At 33.1% G+C, this 23,627-nt stretch overlaps 1 protein-coding gene and 1 long non-coding RNA gene across 3 annotated transcripts in view; one reads left to right on the top strand and one right to left on the bottom strand.

Annotated features, from left to right (window-relative positions):
- The window catches only part of LOC146995790 (uncharacterized), a 47,343-nt gene extending 34,943 nt beyond the window's left edge, over positions 1-12,400 (top strand). The window contains exon 2 of the long non-coding RNA XR_015042544.1: positions 12,038-12,400. This is a non-coding gene — a long non-coding RNA (uncharacterized LOC146995790). The remainder of the gene's footprint in view (positions 1-12,037) is intronic.
- Positions 1-23,627, bottom strand: part of LOC118198726 (protein O-mannosyl-transferase Tmtc3-like) — a 268,461-nt gene that overhangs the window by 128,373 nt on the left and 116,461 nt on the right. For both annotated transcript variants that reach the window (XM_085821740.1, XM_085821741.1), the window contains exons 7-8: positions 13,851-14,008; positions 12,060-12,312 (exon numbers count right to left, since the gene is read on the bottom strand). In XM_085821740.1, coding sequence (XP_085677866.1) covers positions 12,060-12,312; positions 13,851-14,008 — 411 coding nt within the window. The remainder of the gene's footprint in view (positions 1-12,059; positions 12,313-13,850; positions 14,009-23,627) is intronic.

Below are 23,627 nucleotides of genomic sequence, written 5' to 3'. Positions count from 1 at the left end.
GATGTGTTAAAAATTATATTAATTAGTTAGTGTCAGAAATAAAATGAAAATAAAAAATGTTAAGGAGTATGTTTTCTCTCAGACTGCTAAATAATTACACTTATAATTTGAAAAATAAAATAAGCGTCTTAAACTATGTCGAATAAAGACCCTCGAAATTGTCTACTTACTCGACCGTGCAATGGCAACATCTCCAAATCACGTGAATAATTAATGCTGTGGTAGAGTAACGTATTACAAATATTATAACACATCAAATGATCTTCTTGATGCACTAAACTTTATGTTTTTTTTTCAAAAGACTACGACATATGATTAAGTAGAAACGGCGGCAAATTTCCTTTTCTTCAAACTACCGGCCGTGGAAAAAGCAAGAAATTCAGTTAGATCTTGCATTCTTAGCTTTTGATTTACGGTGGATGGAAAATCGAAATCTTCTAGGTTTACGTTCGCCTTATGGCTCAGACTCTGTAAATCTACCTAGAGCTAAAATTCGAATTTCTTTCGTGGTTCCAATATTTTATGGTTTTCACATATAACGTCCAGAATCATTTAGCCAAGAACATTTAGTTAAAAAGAATAAGATTAAAGAAAAATATTTCTGCCATTTGTTCTTGGGATGGCAGAAAGACGTAAAAGAAGTTTGATGTAAATTCTTCGGCTAATGTTTAAAACATTATAAATGAAATATACAGCCTCTTATTTTCCGTTTCACTTTTCCGATTCTTCAAATATTTTATATGTATATAGATTATTACTAACTCTAGAAGATTGTTTTATTTCCCATATAACAATTTATGACGGAAGACTTTTTGAAGAAGGCTGTCTCCAACCAGTTTAACACGAAATGCCTAAGTGTTTTCTATAAAACTTTTAACGAAAAACTAAGTCTAACTATAAATTCTATACACATTTCCATATGTTGTTATTAAATAGCTTTTTTATTTTTCTGTTAGACTCCTTTTATAATTTATTTTGTGATTAGAAGCAGAGCTTACATTTTGGACTTCCTGCTAATCATTTTTTTCTCCTGTAAGACTTTCTTTATTTTCCTTTTATTAGCACACCGTAGAAATATTACTGCTTTCATTTAACGAATTTTACTTGGACAAGAAATTGTTACCAATCGATAAATCATAAGATCTTTGATTTTGCTTCTTTATTTTAACAGTACATGTTCATCATCATAAAATGTTGAATCCTTGATAAATTAGTTTTAATTGTAGTTCTTAATAGCATTTTGAAATAGGTTACGTTTATTGACAAGAGTGTCAGGTATAACATAAGTTTCTAACTTAGTATAATAGGTCGATTGCAAGATTTCCATTTCTTTTGTATACTGTGTTTGTAAAAAAAAAAAAAAAAAAAAAAAAAAAGTCTGAAAGCTTTCAGATTTTACATTACGCCCGAGGGGGCGTTTTTTTAACGTTTTGTGTGTTACTTTCTTTATTAAATATCACGTTCTTCGCATTTAAATCATAAAATTCAGTTCAAAAATAATTTTAAAATGAGCATAACTGTAGAATTTCCGATACAATCTCGCGTGCTGAAGATAAATTTTTTTTTCTTACAGTTTTGCCATTCTTCGTTTTGAAATCGTTGAGTTTCCTAATCAAAAATTCTTTAATGTCTACAAAATATGAAACAGATAATAAAGCAAATTCCAAATTCCAAATTAAGGCTTCCAGATTCCCATATTCGCTGGAGGATTACGTTATTCAAAATTTGATGGCTCTAGGTACCGTTGTTTTATCACAATGCCAGAACTTGCATACATTTATGTAGATTCTTCATTATTTAATTTCTTTAAATATATTACAGGGCTGTAATATTTGGTGCCAATAGTTTGAAAAGTGAAACAACGCGGAAAGTGAATCGAGGCAAAATGTCACAACGAAATTAATAACCCTTTTGGTTTAATGCCCTTTGGGCTAATAATTAATGACTGTCTTAATTAATGACTAATATTAAATAATTAATGACTAAATAATTAATGAGAAAAAAATGTGAGTGCCGTAGGCACAGTCATCTGATCAATATTCGCGTTTACAAACTGTTAAGTGTTTCCATTTCCTTTAAATATTCCGTATGCTATTTATATTTGCGATGTAAACTGTTGAAAGCACATGGATATTGAAAATCATCTGTAAAAACTGTTTTTGCTCGGAGGTGTAAAAGAAGATTCCAAATTTTTTGTTAATTCAGACATGTTTATTTGCAAATATTATGCCAACTGTTAATTCAATATTTGAAAATACTGGAAAATATCAAAGCGTTTAATTTAATTATTCTTTGGCTTGAAGCTGTAGGTGGCAACGATTTGTAAAGCAATTTAAAACGGTACCCTAAGTTTCAAAACTTTTATTTTGAAAAAAACTTAAGATGTTATTCTTATTATTTAATATTTTAAATTTAAGATTTCAGTAATGCAATCAATAGGATGTTGTAATCATTTTGATATCATATATTATGATCTAATTTTATGATTTTCGTTCTGCAATTTGTTTTGATGTTCGTTTTGCGATTTGAAAGAGCTTTAAGATTAAAGAGCTTTAATTAAAGAGCTTATCTAATATAAACTAAACTTTGCCAACTTTAGTTTATATTAGATATTACTTATTGTTACTTTAATTATTATTTCTAGCCTTAGCATCTTAGTTAATATGATTCAGAAAGACGAACAGAAACAAAATATGTGTGACTGGATGCACTTATCTGTGCAATATTTACGTTTACAAGTAATATGTTTCGAAAATAACAGTAATAAAATAAATAAATAAAATAAAAATAAAAATCTGAAAGCGTTCAGATTTTATTTTACTCCCAAAAGGGTGTTTTTTTTAACGTCTTGCGCGTTACCTTTATTTATTAAATATCATGTCCTTGGCACCCGTAACTGGGGTGGTGCGGTTTCAGAGACCGCTACAGGTGTTGTTCCTATCACCCCTATTCTATATTTAGTCTGATTGAGTGGATTCTACTGCTAGCTTCTCCTTTTGTGGCCTTGATAATTCTCACATATTGGCTAACATTTTTTTGCGCCTGCTTCATTGTGAAATTCTACTCCATTATCTGAGAGCGGTATGGTCTGAGAAATATCATATATCCTTCTAATTCGCGTTATGCAGAAATGCTGTAAAGAAATCTTGATGAAGTGGAAAGTGAATTTAGCGACGAAAATGAATGCCAAGAAGATTTTGCAAATGAAAGTTCGCATTCCACGACATCAGAATTTTCTGAATCTGACAATGAATGCACTGAACCAGAGACTGAATCCATTTCATCTATAAAATATTATTATGGGAGGAACCGCTTCAAGTGGTCACCTATTGAACCTCAAAGAAATGTGAGAACTCTCGCGCATAATATAATATAATTCATCTTCCAGGATTAAGAGCATATAGAAAATTGGGTGAAAATACGGATCCTAAAGAAGTTTGAGAAGTCCTTTTCACAAACGAAATATTAGAGAAAAAGAAAGAACTGAAAATTTCGTATTTATGCGTAAGCTGTAAAATGCCAGTTTGTTTGGTGAGTACACAAAAATTATGTCACGAATGTGCACAAGAATATGCTGAGTAAGTTGATATCTTTCGCAAGAACACAATGGTATTACTGATAGTAAGGTACTGTCATATTTTATGTTTCTACAATATTTGTATTTTTCATCTGAATGATCTATCACATGTTAAATTAATGGAAAATAATTACTATTCATAAAAAATAATAGTTATTCTGGTTTGTTTTGCATAATTTACATTTGCAAGTGGTTTTTCATAAAAACCACTTGCAAATGTGGTAAACTTGCAAATTTTCTGCAACATAGTTCATGTTGCAGAAAAGATGCTCCTAGTGCTGATTGATTTCTTTTTTAAATATTTTTTTTCTGTTCGAAGATAAGTGTTTATAGAATGTATGGGTAAAATAAAATTTTAATATTTTGATTAAAACATTTTATTTAAACCATAACGAGACGCGGTCTGTGCGACCGCACTTCCCCGGTTATGTCCCAATATTTGATCTCCCCTGTTACGGGTTAAACCATAAAATTAAATTCAGCAGCGATATCGCAAAATAATTTTTAAATGGGCATATCTTTAGAATTTCCGATACATAGTCTCGCGCGCTGGAGTTAATTTTTTTTTCTTACGGTGTTGTTATTGGTTGCTTTGAAATCGTTGAGTTTGTTAATCAAAAATTTGTTGAAGTGTTACAAAATATGAAATCGATAATAAAACAAATTCCAGATTCCAAGTTAGGACTTCCAGATGCCCATATTCGGTGGAAGATTACGTTATTGAAAATTTGATGGCTCTGGATACTGTCGCTTTACAAGTGCACACAGTGCAAGAAGCATACATACATGTATGCAGATTCTTCATTATTTAATTTCTTTAAATATGACACAGAGCGATAATATTTGGTGGCAACAATTTGGAAAGTGATTCGCCGTTTATAGTGAATGGACGTAAAATGCCAAAACGAATTTAATAGCCCTTCTGGGCTAACAATATGAGAGAGATCACTGAGCACTCAAAAGAGGTTAGTTCTCTCTGTAAATCCCCAGCGATTTAGTAATCAACATTGGAGTAGTGAAAATATTTACTTCTCTCCGTGCGCTTGAAAACTCTAACATCAATAGCAAGGTATCAAAAATATTATTTGGGAGAGATCACTGGGTAGGGAAACTGGCTTTGAACGTTAGACAGGACAATAAGTACGTTGATTGGTCATTTAAATTTAACACAATATTTGCTTCTTTAAGGAATCGGAAGTTAAAAGTAATGTATAAAATGCGTGTTAATCGGAAATTAATGATACATATCAGCAATAAGCATTTGGTAGTGTGGTAGTTTCGTTTCATTTTAGCGATATTTTATAAGCAGATTTCCTACCGTGTCGGATGCACGAAACCCTACCGTTAATTAACGGTTAGCTGTAAGAGTAATTATCCCTAATTAACATTGTTACTTGAAGCGCATTTCATTAAATTTTGTTACACAATGCGGAACAAAACAGTATACTTTCACTTCTTGAACAATATTAATTAACATTTACTCCTCTCGTACACGAAACAACTTTTGCTTCTTCTCAAAGTAAACAACTTACGATGTTTGTTAAGCTTGCGAAGTAAATTAATTTGCAATTTAACAATTTTCCACTTACGTTGAGTACCATTTTACTTATCTCTTCAGACAGCCAACAAAAGTCTACCCCAGCTGATAATTTACACCCACGTAAATTGCGGTTAAGATGTTTAAAGCAAATGAAGCCTAATATTGGGTTTTTAACTATTAGCATAATCAAATATTTGAATCAATCCTACTTAATTGCATTCTACTTCAAACTTGTGTGAAAACATTCCCCGTGTGTGTGCTTCGAGCCTATGCACGTCGTTTTAAGTTCGTAACGAGAAGCTGAGGATTCTAATTTATGTTGGCCTTCAGCGTCACGTGATTAATTACAGTAAGCTGAGCAGTAATTGTTTCCAGACAGGTTTCGTTTCCTAGTTTTGTAAAATGTCAAGCGAAATTAAATTGCTTTCCGACAAAAATGACAACAACGACTGATTAATTCTTCGGTATGTATTCACTCGTAACGAATGCCGGGTCTCTAAATTTCGTGGATGGAGTGACACATTTGTATTACATGTCTGTCCCCGGGTGCATGAGTTTGGATATGAGTATGAAATGAAATATAATTATTTCAGTCCAATTTGTTGCTTGGGAAAATATCGCGTAGAAAAAAACCTTAATGCGTTCAGGACATGAATCCCAGAAAATTTCATATTAAGAATATAGAATTCGCCGAATAGTAGACAGCTCTAAGTAAACTTATATGGCATTTCTCCCGCCTTCCTAGCATGCCTTCGTGGTGTGGTGGTCTGCATGCTGGGCGCGCATTCCAGAGTCCACGGTTTGATTGCCGGCGAAGACGTTGCTCATTTTTTATCTCTTCTGCTTCCAAAAAAAATACCTAATGTCTCAACAAACTGTTACTTAAATTTAATTGTTTGTAAATAAAATCTAATCTGTTTATAAAATTTATGACTTAATGTTGTTTATAAACACTTCTTATTTTATTTTCCCATAAAATGGACAGTGATAACTATACGAGATCTGTAGAATTCAGTTCTCATACTTTGATGTGAAAATATCGCCTCGATCATAGTTTGCCTTCCGGTGTTCATATAGCGTTTTGGATTCACAAATCAATAAATTAAGCAGCATAGCTTTAGAATTCCTGATAGAGTGTTTAGTGTTGCCATACATTTCTTTTACACTCGCAATATTATTTTGTATTTCCTATATTATTGCATTCATTGCTGTAATAGTACTTAAGGATAATATTTGCTGGTAGCATCTTTTATTTGAAAAGTGATTCGACGAAAGAACTGAAAAAAATACGAAATTCAGAATTCAGGTTAATATATTTAACTGCTTCATAACTAGAGTTATGAATTCAGGTTAATATATTTAACTGCTTCATAACTAGAGTTATGAATTCAGGTTAATATATTTAACTGCTTCATAACTAGAGTTATGAATTCAGGTTAATATATTTAACTGTTTCATAACTAGAGTTTTCATAGTGAGTTTATTATCGTTGCACTTAGCATACTTCTACAAATGCATTTATTGTTTATGAATACAATAGTTTGTTCTCAATCACATACCCATTTTAAATAAATTTCGACAAATTTTGGATTATCTCATAATATATTTTTTACGAAGGTCTGCTCAGAGCTTCAAGTACTGTATCAGTTCTGGTTTATCAATCTTAGCCAAAATCTAATGTGTTGGTCCCATCAATATAAAAGTTTCAAATACTAAACTGAAAACTGATAACTGAAAAGTTTTGGATTATATTTTAATATAGTTTTTCATTAAAAACTGGTATGGGTTTCAAATAAAATGCCTTTTTTGTTCTCGATTAAAAATTTTCACGAGCTTCCTCAAAGGTCTACTTCCGGTTGTCCAATTTTTCCCCAAGCAAATAAACTTTTACATGAATGAACATTAATAAACTTTTATATGGACAGGAAACAAAAAATTTTGGAAGCTTCATATAAGAGTTGTTGTGGACGAAAAAAATCGTCACACATATACAGATACACGGACAGACATAAGTCATTATAAAAATAGTAAATCATGTCGTGAGGGAGCCAAATGAGGCTTATTCTCTGAATACTCACTACCGACATTTTGGACCGAAAACATACCTTCCTTAGGTTAGGGGAGGTAAAAATAATGGAATTGATTATACTTAACCTTTAAGCCCACGCATGCGTTATTGAAGCTACAGTATGCTCATGGAATCAATGCTTACCCGAAGTTAAACGTTAAAAAATCGCACAATAGATTGGCTGTAAACAAAAAATGTTTTCAATCAAAATCGTAAAAAGAACCTTGTATTTAGCGTAAGTATAATGAAACACTCAATCGATTTCGAGGGCAGCTAAAGGTCCCTCCTCATCAGGAGAAAGTAATACCTAGAAAGAAGAAAATAAAGGAGAAGGAGTCTCAGAAACACGTGGTCCTTATCAGCACTGCACAACCACGTGCAATCCAGATATATCCAGTTTTAACCACGTGCAGTGCTGATAAGGACCACGTGTTTCTGAGACTCCTTCTCCTTTATTTTCTTCTTTCTAGGTATTACTTTCTCCTGATGAGGAGGGACCTTTAGCTGCCCTCGAAATCGATTGAGTGTTTCATTATACTTACGCTAAATACAAGGTTATTTTTACGATTTTGATTGTCACATTAGCGTGTTTCTCTTCTATTCTAGTCTAAAATGTTTTCAGTTATTACGAAACAATATTGCTGTAAATTTCTGTAAATATTTAAATTCATTTTCTTGCATTCTTGCTTTTGAATATTATTCTAATACTGAATATTGTTTTATTTAATTATTTAACTGTTTGCTGCATTCAAAATAATAATTTTAGGTTTTATTTGTACAGGTGTGTGGTTGAGTTTATGGCCACATATTTTATACGTAAGTGTTTATACTTTGAATAAAACTGTAGATCATTCAATTTTGAATCTTGCAATGCTTAAATTGCCAAATATCTCAACTAGAAAGCGAGATATAAGGTTAAATGATCCTGATAGAGCTTTGGAGCGATATTTGGCGACGTACCGATAGTTGCTCCAACGTAGCGATATTTGGCGAAGTTTTGATAGATTTGGGAAAATGCATTTTTGAAGCCCTGTAACTGGTTTTGCCCTGAAGCGTTCAAAAACTGTGCAACACCATGTAAATATAACTCCAAGACCCAGGGCTAGTCAGTTTTTAATGAGCTGTGAGCTAGTGGTTTAACAAGAACTGGCTGAATTTTAGAGTTCACTCGGAGATGATTTTTGGAATTGATGGTATTTCTTATGCGCTAAGGAGATTAAATCAGATTATTTGAACAAGATAAAGCCATTAACGCTATCTGCCCAATAGAAAGAATGCCTTCGGGAAGGACTTACTGTGAGAAAACGACACGTCTTACGTTAACCATGGGGAAAATAACCATACAGCCAGCTCGTTCGCTTGGGTTAGAACCGAAAGTAGGTGGAACAGTTAGTGCTCAGCTGTCTTAAGCATTCGGCCACTAATGGGGTGCGCTAAGGAGAAATTTCTTATCATCCACCTAATTCTTGAACTATTTAGAGTTATTTATTTTGCTGCGTGTCCTTATTTTTTATAATATATGGTTAATTTCTTTTTAGAATCATCTGGAACGCTTATTCAAAGAAACATCAACAAATCATGGCTAGCAATAATAACTCAAACATCATATGAGTGCATGACTTATCAAACACCATATGACTCATACACCAAATGACTCCTGAGAGTATTCACGATTATCATTAGACAACACTGCTATGATAAATTCAGATTTACCCTAGATTAAAAAAAGAATCCATCAATATTCCGTACTTAAAGAAATATATGCGAAAATTGATATGAAATTCAGAACTAAATATTCACATCAAGAGCAAAATAAGCGAATGATTAACTATATCTTACAAAAATATATGCTAATAATGCTGCTGATGTTACACATTTTCAAGAATAACAAGTTTCGTTGGCTTTGGCTTCATGTGTGACCATAATGTTTCCTTTTATGGTTCATATAAATAAATTATGCTAAAAAGAAAACTAATTAACTAAACTTTATTGAAGGGAAATGCAAAAAACTCAGCCCTTTAATGGAAATATTCATGAGCATTCCGTAAACGAAATGATAATTATTTACCATTTATTTTGCTTTGAAAAGACAACAGTAACATCTAATTTAAAATTTTACGAAACTGATCCAAGAATTTCACAGAGATGACAGTAATGAAGTTTCAGTTGTTCTTCATAATTCTCCAGATGTGCAACGTAAGCCTCAGTAATCTCATCTATTACCTGGTACGGAGAACAATGAAACGATGATGACATTAATTCGATAATTTTGAAGTATTTTCTTCCTTCTTTCCGTGTGCCTTCGTAGTGTAATTTAAAGCACAATCAACGAGTATTCGGGAGGTCTTTAGTTCGAATCCTAGCAATGGCACTGTGGATATTTTCATTTTTCTGACATCGACAGAATTCTACAATACTCTACAGGTGGCGCGCGAACTAAAAACGCTGTCGACGATAATTCGTCAACACCAGAATTTCGCCATTGGTTCCATTAATCCCCAGTCGCTCTGTAAAAGGCGAAGTATATAAGGTATTTTCTCCGCCCTTTCCACATCCCTTCGAGCTCTAACTGCAAATATACTCGACGCTTATTTGGGAGATCCGTAGTTCAAATTTCTGTGAGAGCACTACGGATTTCTTCAGTGTCCTGACACCGAAAAAATTCTAAAAGACTAAAATAATTTCAATCTTTAAAAAAAAGTTCAAATTATGTTAATGCATTTCAGTAGTTATAACCGTTCGATAACACTGACAGCAAATAATTAATGAGAGTTAATTTAGTGTCTTTTTCGAATAGTTTAAAGCGGTAATATAAAACATAAAAAAATTTAGCACAGTTTTGTTTTGAGAAGAGAAACAACTCTATATAAAGTATGCGTTATTTGGCAGACCGTTAAGAATTTGTTGCACTCTGAAAACGATGCAATTCATTAAGGAGGAGGATTTCATCTCGAAAACAGAAGTTAGACTGCAGACTCTAAATCTGACGAGTAAGGAAGATAATCAAGAACAGTTATACTTTTTTGGAACATACTTCTCCAGTAAATGCATTATCCGACGAAAAGTTCAATGATTTCAACAGTAATTTTTCAGTTCATAACAGCATGTAATAGCTGCCTTATATCAAACAAAATTCTCGGTTTAAACTTCAATCAATTCTTAACAGACCTTATTTTCAAAACAAGAAATTCAGATAGGTTAGAAGTCGGTATCACGGTACAGTTACGGTTTCACAGTGTTGGTACGATTGTTGAACAAATATGGTCCTTGCATCCCTATGTAAAGCTTATGAAATTTTTTAAATAAATTTAGTGAACATAATAAAATTTCATATTGATTTAATAATTATCTCTGCCAAAATGAAAACTTTTAAACTCATTTTCTTAGTAAATGTATTGCACAGGCAAAATAGTTTGATATCTCTTGCAGGAAACTTATTGTATTGTCCAACTCACAAAGGATATTCCAATGACTATAGAGTGCACTTCACAGAACGTTTCACCTGTGATAACGGAGAAGGCTTTAATATTCCATCCGAAACACCCGTATTCTGAATATACCAATTTATGTGTCTATGCATTCAATTTTCGATTCACCGGACATGCATTCGAAATGGTGATGCCAAACATGCATCTTCAGAGGAATAAAGAATCTATTTAGAGGCTATTCTAAAAGGGTGGAGCTGAATTACCATTTGTTCGATTTCCACGTCATGGGTATTAAGTTTGCTTGGTTCGGAAAAGGGAGCACTTTTGATGAATTTTGTCAAGAATATAAATAGTTTTATTGCAAAGTACCCTCAGAAGTAGACGAGAAACATTAGAGTAACAAATTTTTAATAACCAATTCATGCTAAATAGATTATACAGAATAATCATGAGAGTAAAAATTACATACTGTATTTTTTATTAATGAGTGTTGTTACAAATTGCTTGAAAAAAGGAACTGTAATATTTATTCAATACTAGCTAAAGTAGCTAGCGTTGCCCGAGCTTTACGCAGAATGAAGTCTTCTTTTAGAAAGACGAAGGTAGATTTTTCGAAATCTAAGGTGGACTATGATTTCCCTTTTATTCTAGTTCAAGGAGATTTTTATATTCGGAAAAAAAAATTCCATAAAATTCTGCTTTAAATTTCTACAATTTTCTGGACAGTTCTACACTGTTCTAAAGATTAAATGAACATAACCTTATCTAACGGTTTTAATAAGAAATGATAGTGAGAATGAATACAACGGCGACATGAATGTAAGATGGGTGACGTTATTTCAAATTTTAAACTGTGTAAAAGTATTTATGCTTATTTTTTGTATAAAAACAATTATGAGAAAGCGAAAACGGCAATGTAAACCTAAGATAGTTGACGTGTGCATAAGATAGGTGTTGTGAGTGCAACGTTGCATTCTAATCTCTCTGAATGTGTAACACGTGTGGTGGTTTTCGAAATCTTATGTAGATATTTATCTTCCTCTTACTGATATTTACTTATTTATTTTGAAGGCAAAGTGAGCAAAATCTCATTGAGACACTAATAATTTCTTTGTAGATTTATTTTGTATTTCTTCGTTGATTTAGTCGTAGATTTGTAGACTCTCAATGAAGAGCATACAGGAACACTGTTGTGCTTTTTTAGAAGTTATGAAGCAATATACTGCTGTATATTGTCAGCTATGTCAGCTACATAATGCAAAAGAAATATTTAAAACATATTGCATTACCATGCATATGAGTAATACTAAACCCCACTGTATATTCTAAGATTTAAGATATTTATTTTAGATATTTTAACCCTTTCTAAGAAAAACGCTTTTTTCTATAAAAATCTGTTTAGTTAAATATATATTATTTAACAGGCACAGATTTAAAAGAACTAACCATGAGAAGAACACGAGACCGGCTGTCATCCACCCACAAACTGTTCCACAAGATAGCCCCCAACGTGGCATAGCCAGCCAGAGTAGCCAGGTTCCTGGGATCACTCAAGGATCGAACCAGAGGCACACTGCCCATTGTCCAGTCACAACAGAGGTCGCTGGGATACAAAAGCAACCAACCATTAAGGGCGACCAGGTAATTGAACGTCAACTGTCGTGTCGGAGTCTCAGCTGCTGCTGCTGGATTGTCGAATCTGAAACATAGTAAAATTGAAAAACATTGTTCAGTTGTTAATCATCAATAATTTATTTGTCTGCAATAATATGTTCGTATTCAAAACATTGCTTTTCTAGTATATTTTACAATGCCTATTTTATACGGCTTAGGGCGCCTTGACAGCAACATTTAAACATTTTATCTTAGCCATAACAGACAAAAAATTTTCAATGCTAGACAACTACACGGCGTTAAATCCATTTGAAGGAGCAACAGCATGTGCCAGAAAAGTTCAAAGCATTGAGCATTAAGTTCCTTCCTTCAGAAGGAACTGAAATAAATCCTTTTATAAGATAGTGTATCAAGAACAAAAAACTTAGAATGGAACTCATAAATATAATGAACTTCTGTCTAAAAGATGCACTGCGTTATGCAACACAGCATAAAACAAAGCAACTCCTAGCAACACCTGACGGGGTCCTTTGTGGACCCTGTGAAGTGTAGTTCTTTGCATAATTAGTGCGCCTGTGCAATACACTCATTTCCTACGGTTAAACAATGGCCGTCCACTATACATCACCATATCCCTATCCATACACAAATTCTTCAGAATCAAAGTATAACCAATGGAAGACCTAAAAAACTAAGAAAATAACTAATAATTGTTTTTAACTATTGTGTAAAGCATGAAAACATAAAATATTTTACTGTGTCAGTAGTAAGTACTGCTGAAGAAAACAGCTCTTCAAAATTAACTCATTTGTATAAATATTTTGCTCAAGAATCCGATATTTGTAAAGCTTACTTTTCATAATCAGTTCCAATATGTCATATCGGTAATATAAGTCGTAGAGTGAAAACATAGAAAAAAATAGGTATGTCATTTCAGAAAAAGTCCGATTTTGTATCAAAATATCTCTGTTAGAGCAATGCTGTTTTTAAATTTAATGTATATCCTAAGTCGCGCTTTCAAGACATGAAAAGCACAAGCTAAATTTCGTCAATCGACCCAGTAGATCGGGAGATATAGAACTGCCCCTTTTTATTTTATTTTATTTGTTTTTTCTGCGTGCAGAGTGTACATGAGCACATATCATTATCATCTTCCATTGTATGGAAATGTAGAACAATAAAAAATGAATAGTACTTATAATTAACATTGAAGTATAAAATGTATAAACAAACTGGATTTTATTTTACATACGATAACCGAAAGTGATAGTTACTTAAAGCACGTTGCTAATCCTCCAATTCCATATCGTAGCTTGCCGGAATGGAACGTGCTTTTTAACTATGAATTGGAATTGGCTGGAAATGAGTTATATGCTGACCACATCAGGTTTTTTTCCTTATGAGGTAGAATCAAGATCACTTCGTTACGAGCAGTAACAAAATTAATGTAGGGAAACGCGCTCTGATGTTTTAAAATTTTCCGGATGACACAATAAATTGTTGAAATAACTTTTGCATAATTTAGTTAGTTATATTTGTTTAAAGAAATTACTATTTATTTTTAGATTTCGACATAAGTTGCTCAATATAAATCAATAATAATGAAAAGGAAAAACAACTTACTTCGTGAAAACTGGAAGCTGAACTCCCATAACTTTGAGCCGAACTGTGAGCAGAAACAAAGTCCAAGCTGCCAGGACACCCATTCGGAATCCGGCTTCTTTCAAGTAGCTCTTGCCGCTCATCAGAAGAACTCGAGGTATTAAGTCTGGTAATCTGACCTAAAAGATAACATAAAATGATAAACAATCCTTTCAGTTGTTCGCTGCAACTGAAATCCTATCTACTTTCAGTCACATGAAACTTAAATACAGTAGTCTTTTAAGTATACTTTCAGTAACACATACTTCTTATTATAAGAAACCTGAAGAAGGTCTTTTTTCAGTAACTTAACTTAAAAAGCATATACGTAATTTTAAGTTGTTTTGTAGGAATAGCAAATAGGTGGTTTGTAAGAAATTTGCATTCCTCCTTGCGTCTGCGTAGTGTGGAAAGAAAATGAAGTGCAACCATATTTAATCCCTTGTAGGAGCCAGAGCTAGGTATCTTCCTTGTGACCTCTCCCATGTGGCAGTCGTCCTGGATATTGTAGTAACTATCCGTGAGGTTATCTTCCTAGATGTAGCTGTGGTTCTCTCCATCGTTGTGCGAAGACAAGAACGGCCTAATGTGACGAAGACACCAAAAGATATGACGCAGAAGTTATCATTGTCATCACACATTTATCTCATCTTGCTTTTTTCATGTGTCATAGGTTGATGTCCATCGTTCATCTATCCTGCTACGTATACAGAAAGAGAGAAATTCAAATTTTTTGTTATTCAAAGTTCTCCTATGAAGGAAAAAATCTACTATGTACCACTCTCAGCACTCCCAATATGTTTTAATGCATGTTTGCTTATAGAAGAAGTGTTAAATGAGAAGGAATTTCGTATCTTTATTTAGATGAAAAACTCCATTACGTTTCGGAAAAAGAAAAATGATGTCGTTTCTCTTCTTCAGAAATAATATAAATTCCGCTTATCCCCAATCCTTAAATGCGAATAATCATGGGAATTCAGGAGGTCATAGTCATAGACAGTGAGCCAATATTGGCTACATGACTTCTGTCCAGTCGAAATGGAAAAAACCACGGGGTCGGAGGAGGACCGTTCGCTCACTGAAATAAATAGCTTCTTTTTTATGACTCTCTGCTCACTCACCTTGATGAAGATCCGGAACGAGGAAAGAATCGAGATCGGTTAGCGAGGATGGAGCGAACAGCAGAAAGAATTGAACGGGCAGTGGGATCGGGACCGGTTAGCGAGTTTGGAGCAAAGAGCGAAAAGAATCAAGAGAGCCGTGGGATAGAAAAAACTGAATCAGTCAAATGGCGGGGGGGACCCTGAACTGATTTTTTCAATTGTGGTTTTGAGTTTTACGAAAACCTCCTTTCTACGCAGAACTAACAAAAAAATGTTAAATAAAAATTTTTCAAAATGTTGAGACATGATAAAAATTAAGTTTACTTTTAAAATGGGAGGATAAACATTCTTTGCTCTCCTAAAATGGGAAGTTGACAAGATTTCAACTTCCTTCCGCTCTTTTTTCGTCCAACAGGCATTCTGTTCCTCAGTTATGGGAATCACTTCGTGAACTAGATAGGGTAAATTTCTAATTCTGGCATGCTTCCAACAAGAGCTGTCGGTTAACAGTAAAAGATCTACAACTCCGGTGGAATAAATTCGCTCAGTAAAGTGATTTGGGTCTTTGAATCAGTTTTGGAGTTCATTTGAATCAGTTTTGGAGGGTGGCCATGGCTTTCTCAGGAAAGCGGTGCGGCTTTTACACAAATAAAGTATATTTATGAAATATGGGAAACTAAAACTACTCAGTGTCTAAAAGAAAGTTTTTTTAAAATTTATTTTTACAAGGTTATTAGAAAAGTGAAACTAATCTAAACGTAATTATTTTATTTTACTTCTTTTTAATTACAAACTCAATAACGTTATTCAAAAATTTTTTTAAAATATTGCAGTGGTTCTATGAAACAATTCTGTAAGAGAAATCTTTTAAAGTTAGATTTGGTCGTAGATGCTTTACACGAACGGTTTGCCGAATTTCTGAATCATCAGTAGCGGTAGAAACTAAATTAAGGTGGTATATGAGAGGAAACATAAAATGAATCAGAAACATTTTAATATCCTACAGAAATCGGTACACGTTAAAAGTAATTTAGAAGTTCATTCGGCGTCCGAACTGTTGAGATATTTATGACAACTGGAAGCTTTGAGAATTTCTAATAAATCTAATGATAGTCACAGCTTATATGACTTTGTTATCTTTAGAAAATACGGAGACTCCGCAAAATTTGAGGATAGCTGATGTATACGGCTTCCTTGCCATGGAACATGGGTGCAGAGGAACTAGGGGATAATTTTGATGTAGCAGAAAAACGATTTGAGTAGCTGTGGCACAGATTTAAGAGTAACTCAAATTTTCTTAATCATTACAAAGCTGTGATAGATCAACATTTTCAAGAAGGTACTGAGGAAAAGTTGGAGTATTTAAAAACCGAAATCTGTAATTTTTACTGCATCAAGCTATAATTAGAGGAAAGAAAGCACCACAGAACTTCGCATCATCACATGCTGAAGGCATATTGTCATTATGTTGTTGTTTAGAATCAGATGTTTTTTTCTTCCATTTGAAACCTGTTTCACTGCTTTTAAAATGATGTAAATATACACTCTTTTCGAAAATCTAGTTGTGACTCTCGAACATTTCTGTATTCCAACATGCGGCTCTTACTGACATGTAGTTTAACCACCCCTGCGATGTAGAGGAAGAATGTGCAGATTACACTTATTTATAATTTTAGTTATAATTTTTAATTATAGGGTTATTCTCCTTGCAATTATTTCCTGTTGTGCTTCGCAAGTGAATATTTTCGAGTCATGTTTCGAGTGTATTGTGGGACGAAATTCATTTCCCAGTCCTGTGAACAATTATATATCCCGAGGTTGAGACTGCATAAGTACAGATCCTAGCCAGTACTTTCCAGGAATTCTCTCGATTAAACTCCCGAAGGCTGATATACAGATGGAAAACATATTAAAAGAAGAAACTTGCAGATGCTGGCGTAGATAACAAGACACAATTTTATTTCATGATGACTAATTCTCAGAGCACATATTTTCGTTTGCACATCATTAAGATTTCTATAAAGACTCACAACTTTTTGTAGCATATCACATTTTATTTCTTGATGACTAATTCTCAGAACACATATTCTAGTTTGCACATCATTAAGAGTGCTATAAACACCTCACAACTTTTTGTAGCATATCACATTTTATTTCTTGATGACTAATTCTCAGAACACATATTCTCGTTTGCACATCATTAAGAGTGCTATAAAGACCTCACAACTTTTTGTATCATATCACATTTTATTTCTTGATGACTAATTCTCAGAACACATATTCTCGTTTGCACATCATTAAGAGTGCTATAAAGACCTCACAACTTTTTGCAGTATATCATATTTTATTTCTTGATGACTAATTCTCAGAGCACATATTCTCGTTTGTACATCATTAAGGGTGCTATAAAGACCTCACAACTTTTTGTAGTATATCATATTTTATTTCTTGATGACTAATTCTCAGAACACATAATCTCGTTTGCACATCATTAAGGATGCTATAAAGACCTCACAACTTTTTGTAGTATATCATATTTTATTTCTTGATGACTAATTCTCAGAACACATATTCTCGTTTGCACATCATTAAGGGTGCTATAAAGACCTCACAACTCTTTGTAGCATATCACATTTCATTTCTTGATGACTAATTCTCAGAACACATATTCTCGTTTCCATATCATTAAGGGTGCTATAAAGACCTCACAACTCTTTGTAGCATATCAAATTTTATTTCTTGATGACTAATTCTCAGAACACATAGTCTCCTTTGCACATCATTAAGGGTGCTATAAATACCTCACAACTTTTTGTAGCATATCACATTTTTTTTCAGACAAAGAACAATGCGGAACAGCAGGCGACAGATCTTAGCACCAGCAAAGCGAAGGGGAAAAAAGTAGTACTCAATAGTAGCTGTGGCATTTATTAACTTTTTTTAAATTCTGGATCTGCGTTTTGGTTTGGTTTATTTAATTATGGCAAAGCACTCGAGGAATATCTGCCTAAGGATGGGGATGGCTTTGTGAAGGGCTTTCTAAGTGGAGCTGTCTAAATGCAGAAGGTTTACGTAAGCAAGCATGAAATGGAAAGACTCATTCCAAAATAATTATAAATAAGTTAAAATAGAAAGGGAAATAGAAAGGGAACATATAAAATCAAAATGAGTAATAAAAAAAGTATTTTCAAATTTCCAAAGTTAATAATGTGTTCACCTTTTATAATCTTTTATATTCAATTACGCATACACACACACATATATAAATATATATATATATATATATATATATATATATATATATATATATGTACATATTCAGGGGGATTGTAAAAATCTTGCCCCTAGCGAGGGAAGGTATGAACCCCTAGCGACCTTTCCGTTCAACCAACCGAAATGAAATTTCAGATATGGTTATTTAAAGGTATGCGCTCGAGGTTGTGATGATTTAAAACACTACAGCTATCATGATTATATGTATATTGAAAAAACCCACGTTTTTTTCTGCACAAATGGATCAGTGCATTGAAAAATCATAAATGTCGTGGCAGCAAAATACGTGTGACGGCATCTGCCAGCATAAAACATTTGCAAAAAAGAGCATTGTAAGTGACCAGTTACAACACAAAAAAAGAGAGGGGAAATTGTTTTATAAAAATACTGGGCACTCAGTTAAGCTCTATTTCTACGAATTGCTGTTCAGATGTGGCAATAAATTCAAAAAATATTTGTTAGTAATATTTTTGCCAGTTAATAGAAGTTCGTGATTCTGCTATAATCGAAGAAAATATAGTATAAAGTTACTGCCGTTAGGACCGAATTTGCCGTGGTCTTTTTAGTCTTGTTTTCTCTTTCAAGCGCCTTCCAATTTATTATTGAGCTGAGTAAGATGGGATATAAAACTATGAATTTAAATGGGATTTTACAGAAATTTTCATTAATATTTTGAAATATAGGCAATATTTAGAAAACTTTTAGTGAAAATTTTCATTTACGCCACATCTGCTATAATAGATTCCAATGAATGTACTTCAGTAATCTTCAGACAGCATATAAATAACATACTTACCTGTGTCCTGTAGCAAAAGATTTGCTGCACTTATAAAATTGTTTGAAATATTCCAAACTTGGTACAAAAACTCAAAATTAAAACCCCCCATTGCTTCATTTTGAACTAATTTTGACTTATTTTGAACTAATTTTATTTAATTATTAAATTTTTATTTAATTATTAAATTTTAAATTTTGAACTAATTTTAGTTTTTCTGGATAATTTTGTTGCTTGTAGAGATGTTGTTGCCTTTCGATTTCTGAATTCGCTATTTGGCTATTCCCAGTAGCTTTCAAACATAATGAATTAATTTATATTTCTAGATACCTGAAAACAGGTAAAAGTTCTAAATTAATCTTAATTAATATCTTGAAACAGATCATCGATGAATTGAAAGCATCGCCATTTCCCTTTAGTATGCAACTGGATGAAACTACAGACATCTTGAATTGTAGTCAACGTCTTGTTTTTGTTCGTTACGTGTCTGCTGATACTATCAAAGAAGAATTCTTATTTTGTGAGCCTCTTTTGCAAACTACAAAGGCAATTGATGTTTTAGCGATTTTAAATGTTTTCTTTTCCAAACACGACTTCGACTGGAAACGAAAACTTCATTCACTTTGTACGGATGGAGCACCTGCGATGCTTGGCAATAAATCTGGTTTTGCCCATTTGGTAAAAAAAGAGGCTCCTAATATTATTGTTACACATTGATATTTTACATAGACATGCACTGGCTACAAAAACTCTTCCAACCAGCTTAAAAGAAGTATTGTCAATAGTTATTAAAACTGTGAATTTTATTAGAAGTAGAGCTCTTAATTATCGTCTTTTTAAAACACTGTGTCAAGAAATGAACGCAAAACATGAGGTACTTCTGTAACACACGGAAGTGCGCTGGCTGTCATGAGGGCAGGTTTTGAAACGAATTTTCATGTTGAAGACAGAAGTATCACTTTTTTTAGAAGAAAACGATAACTCACTCTTCGAATATTTCAAGAAAAAAGATTTTATATGTAAATTGGCTTACCTGGCAGACATTTTTAACCACATGAAAAATATATGTCTTTCAATTCAAGGGCCTGTTACAACAATTATGGATGCCACTGAGAAACTACAGGCATTTTTATTGAAAATGTCACTTTGGAAAATTAGAATTCAAATGGGATATATGCAAACTTTCAAATGTTGGACGAAGTTCTTTTTGAAAATGGATCTCGGAAAGATAGTTTGTTATTGAATAACTTGTAAAATGAAATCTTTGAACACCTAGAAGTACTTCAAGTTTCATTTGAAAAATATTTCAATTCGGATGGATATAAAAGATGAGTTGTGGATTCGTAATCCTTTTCTTTGTGATATTGACTGTATCAATGACATGAACCTTGCCAAAGATGAGCTAATTGATTTGGAAACCTTGTTAGAAATGGATTTCGATTCAAAAACTCTTGGAGAGTTTTGGTCCTCTTTAAGAGAAGCCTACCCATTGCTTGTAAAACGAGCTATGACAGCCATTATTCCGTTTGCTACAGTATATCTTTGCGAAGCGGGATTTTCCACACTTGTCACACTAAATACAAAACATTGAAATGGACTGAATGTCGAACATGATATGCGCGTTGCTTTGTCGAAAACCATCCCTCAATTCAATCTGTTAATCAAGGAAAAGCAGCAACAGCCTTCACATTAAAAATTTTAATTTCTTCAAATTTTTTATACTATTGAAATAAAAATGTTAAAATAATTAAATAATAAAACAGAATATATTTTGTAATAAATAATGTTTAAGCAATTTTTTTCACAGAGGTGTCCGTGACATATTTAAAACTTTTAATGTGCTTCATTGTGCTAAAAAGGTTAATAAGAAACACTGTCTTAAAAGCTTTTAAGAGCACATCAAATGTTTGGTAGCAGAAACCGTATTGCGAAAGCAAATTAATTTATGTCCTCAGTTTACATTTGCCATTTCAGGAAATTTAAATTCCAGACCAAAAATTTTGCATTTATTAAAAACGAATTTATTTACGAACAACAAAAGTAAATAAAATTCGAATTGTTAGCAAATGTGGTTGAAAGTTGCAAAAATTCTGTAAAACCTTCGCAAACGGTTTCTTTCATTTCATCTTCGATATATTTGGGTGACAGTAGTATATCACTAAGCTTTTTGTCAAAACAATAGAGTTTCCAGAAAGAATGGTAACAGCAGTTTGGAAACACCTAAGTATCATTTCATATATTCATAATAAAAATAACTTCGAAGAAAGGCAAGCTCCCTAACAACTAAACTCAACCGGCGGGAGACAGTCAGGCCATGAAAGGCGCAAACAAAAAGCATTTTTCCGCAGCTTTCAGTCTCGCTGAAAGATAGAAAATGCTTCAATGACATTGAAGCGTTATGGCCCCGCCTTTAATAACTTCTTTGTGCCCAATTTTGGCGCTTCCATTAGCCTAATGCGATAAGAAACCTTCCTCGTCGCTCGATAAGAAATCTGGGGAAATGGCCCGCGAGGTTCCGTCGGAAATGCTCTTCGAGAAGATTCTGTGGCATAATCGTGCATAATTAAGTCCCAGAAAGGGATATGTTGAGGGGCTGAGGCCCCGATGATAGAACTTTTATTCACTTAATTGTTTCTTCTCCATGTTCCAGCGCCGAAGTAAATATTTAAAATTTTGTATTTCATGCTTCGGAGTAAGTATTTTCGGCTCGGCTTTATTGGGGTGTATTTATAGCCGCAGCAAGTACTTACGAAGAAGAGTTCGAGCACATTTATCGAGAAAGTGTTTTTGTATACTGTAGTAAGGAAAGTGATGGTTGTTCTGTTTCAGAATTGAAATTGCAAATACTGTCCAGCGACAAGATATTAAAGTTACATATTAACTTACGATTTAACTACTCAACATGCCTTAATTCATGCTATTAATTTTACGAAGCAGATTTAGTATTTTTCACCGAATTTTGCCATCATAATTTAAATATCTAATCGAAAAACCCAAAATTTAAATCTTTGTCATCTTTTAAAACATACAATTCTTATTATACTTTTTGTGCAATTCTTAATTTGGTTTTAAGTAGTAATTAACTGATTTAATTATTGGCAATTATTCTTCAGTTTAATAAGGGCAAAATCTTTTAGTAATAATTATATTGAAAATATGATAATATTTTTTTAATGTACGGTGTCATTAATTGATAATTTGTTAAGATTCAGAAAATACGTATTTTGTTGTTTTGGAATAGTTTAGTCGTCAACATTAAAATTAGTGTTATATTAACATTTCTCTTCCCCCGCCAGATGGCGGGTTCTAGCCGTTTACTGGCTTTTGCCGGAAGGTAAGAGTCACTCACTGAGCCGAATAACAGAGTGGGTATATGTATATACAGTACAAAGTCCCTAATCCGGACGTCCGTTATCCGGAATGATCTATAATCCGGACTTCAAAGGCACAAACTTAACGCATGCGCTTAAAGAATGGGCATACATTATGCTTCACGTATGCGCGCGTTGAAAGAAATGTTTAATAAAGTAAACAAATAAATATTAAGCTTTTTTTTTTTTTTTTTTTTTTGTAAAATTTGATACCTGTTGCCTTCTACGCGGCAATGAAAGTTATGTACAGCGCATTGTTTCTGCGCAATTTCAGTTAGTTAAGATTCGAACTCCTAGCGTAGCAGACAGGTTTTTGATCCCGTATGTTCGGGAATTCAGCGTTTTCGATTTTGATTTTTAGTTATATTACAGTCCACAAAATAAAATTGGTTGTTGTTGTAAAGTTGCCTTTAACATTTGTAGAACCAGCGACCTCAAAACAATACCCTTTAGATCATAATTGCTCTTTATTTCATAAATTACGGTTTCATATTTTTAATTGTATAATCTGTGCACGCCATCTTACCAGATTTAAATTGATGATCTATAATCCGGAATTGCCGAAGTCCCGACGAGTCCGGATTACGGACTTTGTACTGTATATATTTATTTACTTCTGGTGCGGCCGTTTGCCACCAAAAAAGGAGGTGCTGAACTATATTCTATTGCTGTCCTATATACAAAATTTCAACATTCTGAAGGTACTCATTTTTGAATTATGCGAGAGACATACATACATACGCACGTACATACAGACGCCACGGAAAAGTCTCTTTAGAATCCATTTTAAATCAGGTTTATAATTTTATGGGGGGAAAAGATTCCTTTATTCTGTTTATACGTACAGATGTCACGCATAAACATTATTAAATTGCGTTCGATAGCGGTCCAAATGGATATTTTCGTTGAAATATGGTACCGTCAATTTTTCGTGATTACGATACTTCCTTTACTTCGTACAAGGAAATAATGAAAAAGTATATAATGATTTTAATTAATCCAAGTTGTGTTATTTCATAAAAATACTTCATATTTCTAATTAGACATCTCATGATTTAAAAGCATTTTTATCTAAATCAATCAATTTAAATCAATTTAAGTTAAAAAGCAGAAAAGTATATTTAAGAACTGCGTTTTTTTGCTTTTCAGTAACAAAAGTTTGCGGTTAACAGAAGTAGTGGGGAAGTAAAAACATCTTACGCTTTACTGAATTACAACACGTTGATGCATTTAACTA

The sequence above is a fragment of the Stegodyphus dumicola genome, chromosome 8 (assembly GCF_044657685.1).
Source record: "Stegodyphus dumicola isolate Sdum_Otavi_A_Nest chromosome 8, ASM4465768v1".
NCBI classification, from domain to species: domain Eukaryota; kingdom Metazoa; phylum Arthropoda; class Arachnida; order Araneae; family Eresidae; genus Stegodyphus; species Stegodyphus dumicola.
The sequence above is the reverse complement of the archived record's forward strand: the minus strand, read 5'-3'. Positions and strand labels throughout refer to the sequence as shown.